This window comes from Brassica napus, chromosome A2 (genome assembly GCF_020379485.1).
Source record: "Brassica napus cultivar Da-Ae chromosome A2, Da-Ae, whole genome shotgun sequence".
NCBI classification, from domain to species: domain Eukaryota; kingdom Viridiplantae; phylum Streptophyta; class Magnoliopsida; order Brassicales; family Brassicaceae; genus Brassica; species Brassica napus.
This window is the reverse complement of record NC_063435.1, coordinates 9,739,354-9,746,800: the sequence shown is the minus strand read 5'-3', so window position 1 is coordinate 9,746,800 and position 7,447 is coordinate 9,739,354. Positions and strand designations below refer to the sequence as shown.

At 31.2% G+C, this 7,447-nt stretch overlaps 1 protein-coding gene across 2 annotated transcripts; it reads right to left on the bottom strand.

Annotated features, from left to right (window-relative positions):
- Window positions 1–3,405: 3,405 nt before the first annotated feature.
- On the bottom strand, window positions 3,406–5,358 carry LOC106393484 (squamosa promoter-binding-like protein 6). Of its 2 annotated transcripts, none has more exons than XM_022702265.2 (4): window positions 4,975–5,358; window positions 4,405–4,739; window positions 4,229–4,332; window positions 3,406–4,126 (listed from the first exon to the last, which is right to left on the bottom strand). In XM_022702265.2, the coding sequence occupies exons 2-4, from the start codon at window positions 4,725–4,727 to the stop codon at window positions 3,678–3,680; spliced, it is 876 nt and encodes a 291-aa protein (XP_022557986.2). In that variant the 5' UTR covers window positions 4,728–4,739; window positions 4,975–5,358; the 3' UTR covers window positions 3,406–3,677. The 2 variants fall into 2 exon arrangements, with proteins under 2 accessions (XP_022557986.2, XP_013689638.2); XM_013834184.3 differs by having other exon boundaries at window positions 4,202–4,332; window positions 4,975–5,168.
- Between the last annotated feature and the right edge of the window lie 2,089 nt (window positions 5,359–7,447).

Sequence of the window (7,447 nt, the reverse complement as noted above, 5' to 3'; positions counted from 1 at the left end):
ATGCAAAGAGGCATTAGGACAGCTCAAGCAGTATCTCACCACCCTCCCGTGTTATCTAAGGCAGAGGTCGGCGATATACTCTCTCTCTTTACATCGCAGTATCTTCTAACGTAGTCAACAGCTTGCTTATCCGAGAGGATATGGGCGGACAAAAACCCATCTTCTATACGAGGAAGCGAATGACTGACCCGGAAACGCGATACTCTACGCTCGAGAAAATGGCCCTCGCCTTCATCACTTCGACGAAAAAATTGCGCCCTTACTTCCAATCACACAAGATTGAAGTACTGACTAACCAGCCCCTTCACACCGTAATTCAGAACACGAATAAGTAAGGTCGACTGTCAAAGTGGGCCATCGAGCTTAGCAAACACGACATCGTATTCGAGAATCGGACAGCCGCTAAATCACAGATTCTAGCCAACTTCCTGATCGAACTTGCACCCGAACTGGAACAAGATCTGATCCTCCCAAGCCAAAATTGGATCCTGCACGTCGACGTTTCATCAACAAACAAAAGATCGGGTGCAGGAGTTCAACTGCAGTCACCGAATGGCGAGTTAATCAGGCAATCGTTCAGTTTTGGCTTTGCCTCCTCCAACAACGAAGCGGAATACGAATCTCTTATCGCAGGCTTACGATTGGCGAAGGCAGTCAAAGCAAAAAGACTTAGCGTATACTGCGACTCACAACTCGTCACCAGCCACTTCAGCGGCGACTACGATACTCGCAACGAACGAATGTACTAACATTTTGTCTACTAATAGTGGACAGATTGCCCTAAAGTGACGTTCATTGCAGTCTCTTACTGACCGAGCTTCACAATCTATTGCACATTCCTCGAAATGTCCAATTTTTTTTACTGCTAAATTAGTAGCAGAACCGTGTGATAAGATACTAGCTCCAAACTTTGAATAACAACTCTCAATTTTTTTTTTTGGAACAACACTTTCATTAAAAAACTTAAAGTTTCGGACTACAAAAGTTCATAGAGCTACAAACATAAAACCATACAACACAAACGATATGTACAAATAATATTATGTCATTTTACTTATACATGTAATTTGGATATATAATATTAATTTGATTTAGTTATTACTTGAGTATACCAGATTGCATTTATTTCTTTATATATAATCATAATATTTTTCTTTCAACAACCATAGTATTTTTTTTGTGCTGAAATAGAATAAAATTTTAATTAATTTTGTTTTTTTTATTTAAACTTTTGATTTTTGGTATAGAAATTTGTATTATGCAAATTACTCATTTGTGGGTTATATTGAGTTACACATGTTTCTTCAAATCGAAGTTAACTACTCTTGTCTCTAGTTAAGCTAATTTTGATTAGTTTTATTTATTACGTTAATTTAGTTCTTCATCTTAAAACTGTAATTATAGTCGTAATTATTTTTTACAATTTTATATTTTGATTATTAAAAATAGTATAAACACTGAAGTGATGATATGTACAAAGTTTATAAACAGACATTATCGATAAAAATTTAAAACGTATGAACTGATATCGATATCTACATAATAATTTTTAAAATTATTAGTAACTTTATACTTCAGTTATATGAGACAAATTAAAAGGAATCTGAATAATACTAACCATAAAAATTCACATTTTTTATTTTTATTATAGGTATCTTATGTTGTATAATATATCAAAATTAAAAACATTAAAGTAAGCATTGAACACAGTTAGTGGTATATTAGGTTTCATTAAATTTTGTAGATATTTTTATTTATGTAATTGATAAACAATTATATACATAATATAAATCAAAATTAAAATTTAAAAAAAAATGAATAAAGATCTCAACAGTAGCAATTATAAAATACTTTAAGTTCATCAAAGATTTTTAGTATATTTTAATTAAATTTACTTTTGTAATAATCTGAGAAAATATTTTGATATCAATAAAATATTTTATTAATTTAAAAAATATTATGCTCTTTTATATTATGTTTTACAAAGATGATTATTTTAACATCAAAACTATTTTTAAAAACTTTTCTTTTTATGAAGTCGCATTATATATAAAATATATTTTCATTCTCATAAATTTACTTTTACAAAATATGTGTTTTATTTTTGTTAATATTTTTTTATTATATGAATATTTCCTTTTTATTATTCATGATTTGAAAATTAGGAAAAAAAGGAAACTAAAATTAATAATTTAATTGGGATAAATTATTAAATAATTTTTAATAGTGCCAGTTAAGAATAATATTTTAATTCATTAAAGGTATCTCAGTGATTAACCATCGTAAAAATTAATGTGAGATCGATACGTAGAAAATTAACTTCTCAAATAATATTATAGAGATACATAATATTCCCTCCATTTCAATAAGATATATGTTTTAAGATTTTCACCTTTATTAATAAAACATTTTAAATTTTTATTATAAATATAATATTTTTATGATTAATTATTTTCCATAAATAGTAGCCGAGCAAAATTCAATAGACACAATTACTTTTCTTAATATTATTATTTATCATTATTACATATACTGAAAACGTAAAATATCTATCTTTTTGAAACAAAAACTTTTTCTAGAATATGGATCATTTTAAAACAAAGATAGTATAACTTATTGCTGCCACTTTCACTTTCTCCTCACTGGTTTCATATTCTCCATGGCCAGTTCTAGCCAGAAACCAGCAGCCAAAACTAATTTATTGTGTAAACGAAATCTGGAAGATGAATTGGAGATTAAGACATAAGGAGAAGGAGACCACGAAAGCATTTGATTAGATGGTAGCTATTAGTTATAGGCCTAACTAATATCCAAACACTAGATCAAGAGTGAAAGATTTCTACACCCAAAGATCACAATTATGTCGATGTGGATAGGAAAAGATCCAATAGAAATAACACAAACTCAACATTGCAGAATCCACAGAAAAAATGAACCCCTTATAGGATATATCTGAGTTTTTAACCTAGCTCTGATACCATATTAATAATAGACATAATTCACACTCCAGAATTGCTCAAAAGTGAAAGATTAATGCCACATCAATATCTACGGTCCAAAGATCACAACTGTGTTCGATATGGGATATATAATAGTAGTCTCCAGCTGATCAACTGAAGGGTCGAATTGTTAGAGACAACGTGGGTAATTAATCTCAGTGATGGTATAGTTTTGTGGGGGAAATTTAAACTAGAAGTTGAGGTAATGTTTGCAAACTACAAGTTTATGGTCAAATAAGCATCTTGTAACTCTGAGACAACAGAAGGACTTGATCAAACTCTAGGTTTTGTTGAGGTACATCTTATTAATTATCTTCAGAATATTTTGTTAGATGCTAACACGCACTTGGCTCTCAAATTCAGGACGTTCACGGAAGAATAAGACGCTTTTTGTTGCCAATCTCTCTGGCCAAACTGAAACATCAGATATTTGTTGAAGTATATTCATTACATCGTTATATATACAAATTGTCTCAAAAATAAGAAAAAAAAAGACTTGCAAAGGAAGCAGGCATAGATAGAATAAACAAGTATCAGTTACAAAAAAAAAACATGTGTAAGTTGTAACCAGACTTGATCTTCATTCCCCTAATCTAACCATCTCACGAATCCAGTAAAATCACCAAACTAATCAAACCAAACCAAGCAGCCTTAGCTTTGCCTTATTTTAATTAGGAGCTAGGGGAAATAAAGCTCATTATATTCCTGCTTCACATCATCAGTGAAAGTCCTCTGTTGTTGCTGGATTCTCTGAAGATGTGATGACAGTTGCAGTAGATCAACCGTGGATGATCCGTTTCCATTACATGAACTAGAACTAGTAACAGATTTGGTCTTCTTACCAGGATCGATCCTCAACGGCTGCATCTGATGATAGTCTCCTGTAGAGTGGTTGAGGTTTTGGCTTGGTTGAGTGATTGAGAAGCTTTTGTTTGGATTAGTTTCAGACAAGTGTTGTTGGGACTGAGCTGACAGAAGAGAGAGAGCACAAGTAGAGCGTGGCACCGCCTCTTGCAAGTCCCAAATATAAGATACACCAGAAGCTTCCATCGCTGGCTTAGGTTCATCTCTGAAACTCACGAGTCTACTTGCACGGTGGTCGTACAAGAAGCTACCAGGAAACGACTCTGGCAAGACCAACGAGAAGTCATTAAAAGAAACATAGTTAAGTGATGGGGAAGGGAGAGGCAGAGACTAAGTACCTTGAGGAAGAAGCTTATGCCGCTTACCGGGTAAGAAATAGAAAGAAGGCTTTCTTCTTCGCTCGTTGTGACCAGCTAATCGTCTTCTGCAACTTCTCTTCCCATCATCAAACTCCGAGAGGAAATGAAACCTGACCACAAGAAACATATCATTAACATCTAACAAAGTAGAGAGAGCCAAGGAGAAATGAACAAAACCTAACCTGCTGCACTGTTGGCAAAACCTCTGCTCAACACCGCTAACTATAACGACAGAACTCTTTGAATGAGCCTCGCAAACTCTGTGCCTTTTGTGGTAATCTTTAGAAAAGCTGAGATCCATATTGCAACCGTAGACTTGACACAAGGGAGGACTCTGCGAGCACGAGTTTGAAGCTCGAGTCTTTTTAGACGGTAAGGTCGAAGAAGCCACTTTGGTAATGAATCCATCACTAGTCTCCATCTCAAATCCAGGCATGGAGCTTTGGTTCTCAGCAATGGTTCCATTAGGTAGGAAAACGCTTCTCCCGTAGCTCCAAGAATCCATCGATCAGCAAAACTGAAACACAAGTGATTAACGAATCAGTACAAGGGATCAAGTTCAAAGCTTTTCGCTTCCTAAAGTATGAAACTTTCGTTTCAATTTTGAATTGGGAGTGAGAACGATTCAACTATTCCTTGGATTGGCACAAAACCCAGATGAGATTGACGATAATATTCAAATCCTAAAGGCCCTAAACTGTGAAGGGAAGAATAAAAATCAATACTTTGGATCAAAATCAAAGAATGCTCACCGATTGGAATAACAGAGAGGAAGAGGGAACCTCAGAGAGATATTTGGAGGAAATATAAGAAAAAGGTGAAAAATGGGGGGAGAGCAGAGGAGAGGAGAGGAGAGTTGAAGGAATAAAGGTGACGTCGAAGGAGATACTGTTGGGGTCAACATGATTTCCACTACACCCATCTTCACTTCACCACATCCTATTTTTTTCTCTTTTTTTAGTCTCCATTCTGTTTTTTTTTTTGGTCAGCCTGTAATTATTTTCTTGTATAAAAGATTTTGGGTTAATTTGTAAAATAACATGTGTTAAAGAATATAGCATCGTTTTGGATAATTAAATCCTTGAAAGACTTTCAAGATTCTTTTGATATTACCTTTTATAGTAAAAGATGGAGGGTGAAAAATGTGAAAATAAATAATTTCGATGAAGAAATACATGCGACAAGAGATAAAATGGATTATTGATGGTCAAACATGACTTACATAAGAGCATGATTAAAAACAAATCAATCGCGGGCCGCCACGTGTCAGTAAGACCCGTAAACAGTACAACAACCCAAGTAGAATCGGTTTTTATTTGACAATTTCTTGAACTGTTTTTTAACAATTTGTGGGTCCCTCCTTAAGAAATTCCTAAAACTTTTCCCGATCATTATGGTTTAAGAATGTCAAAAAAAAATTATGGTCTAAGATTTACAAAGGCGGAAGAATAACGATGGAAGCGTTAATGATAACATCGTTTTTTCATGTACAAAACATAGTATGAACCATCTATTTTACATTCATAAATTAATAAGTTGAGCATTATATAAAAATAGTATGAAACTAATAACAAATTGATATATAAATAAAAGAAATTTTACATTTTTATTCTACATTTAAAAAATACAATAAAACAAAACTAATAATACATTGCTATTGAGTGACTAAAGCAAAGGTGGAAAGGATGACGAATATTGTAGCAGAAGAGAAGACAATGGCAACCATGAAATAACTAGTAATGGTAATAGGTGTTAATATTGCAAGCCATACAACAACAAACATTTTACATATTGTCTTATGTTTATAGTTTAAATATTTATAACATAATAGAATACCAAAAATATATATATTTTCTCTCATCATTTTTTTTGTATTTGACGATGACATTGTACATGTAAAGGTGTATCTCATAACGGTGGAGGATGAAATTTTTTTTATTAGTACAATAGATGGAGAATAAGAAGATACAAATTACAATAGAAAGACGTTGAAGGGTGGCGACAAATCGTGACAATAACTGTGACAATAACTAAAGAGAATGCCATTAGTCAGATAAATAATATTTTTTGTTTCATTTTAATTCTCGTTTTAAAATTTAAATTTTGTTCCAGTTTTAGTGTTGTTTTATGTCAATGAATTTATTTGATAATTTTTCTAATTTTAACTTTATTCTCTTAGCTCATTAATTAAGATAATAAGATAAACTACTCCCACCGTTTTTTAATATAAGTCATTTTAGAATTGTGCACACAAATTAAGAAAATCATTAATTTCTTACATTTTCTAAACAAAAACATCATTAATTATTTACCTAACCACAAATTAACCAATAATAAAATAGAATGTATTTTATCATTGGTCATATAACATTAACTGTTAATAAATTTTACATAGAAAATCGAAAATGTCATATAATTTAGAACATAAAAATTTCTCTAAAACGACTTATATTAAAAACCGGAGGGAGTAATATATTAATTATGGATAAAATAAATTTAATAATTTTCTTAATTTGTGTAAAAAATTAGTATAAAATGAAACAAAAGGAGTATGGGAGAAAAAGATAGCTGAGATGAATTAGTGGAAGGAATACAAGCAATAAAAAGATAAAGATTTAGATGGTTCACAGAAATAGAAAAGTGACAAGAAGAGAAATAAGAAGAGAAATAAGAAAATAGAGAAAAGATCATCCGATTACTTTACAAAAGTATTTTGATATATATTCTATAAATATACTCTTTCCGTTTCTAAAAGATCTATGTTTTAAAAAAAAAATTATTTCAAAAAGATACATTTTTCATATTTTTAATGCATAAATTAAATTTGTAAACTTCAAAAAACATAATTGTATTTATTAAAATTCTATTGGTGAAAACTTATGGGAAATAGTTGATTACGGAAAATAATGTATTGGTAACTAAAATTTGATATATTTTCTTAATAAGTGTGAAAATCCTAATATATGAATCTTTTAGGAACAGAAGAAGTATTAAATATTATGGTCATTTTTTAATTAGATACTTAATTATAAATTTTGTTGTATAACTCATCCAAATTCCTAAAGGTTTCCAATCTGTGAGATTACTTCTTGAGATATTGTATTTTCAGGGTTTTATTAGACACGTTCCACCTTTTTATTACCACTGGAAACATTTTATTTAAATTTGTTAACAAATATTTCTGTTTATTATAAAACATTAAATGAACTAGAATAAATATCATAA

Bases quoted from the DNA above. Each gene is read 5' to 3' on its own strand.
- LOC106393484 (XM_013834184.3), bottom strand. From the start codon at position 4,727: ATGGATTCTTGGAGCTACGGGAGAAGCGTTTTCCTACCTAATGGAACC. The intron at 4,333-4,404 runs GTTAGGTTTTGT...TCTTGTGGTCAG, and splicing joins TTTTGCCAACAGTGCAGCAG to GTTTCATTTCCTCTCGGAGT. The intron at 4,127-4,201 runs GTACTTAGTCTC...TGGTCTTGCCAG, and splicing joins GCATAAGCTTCTTCCTCAAG to AGTCGTTTCCTGGTAGCTTC.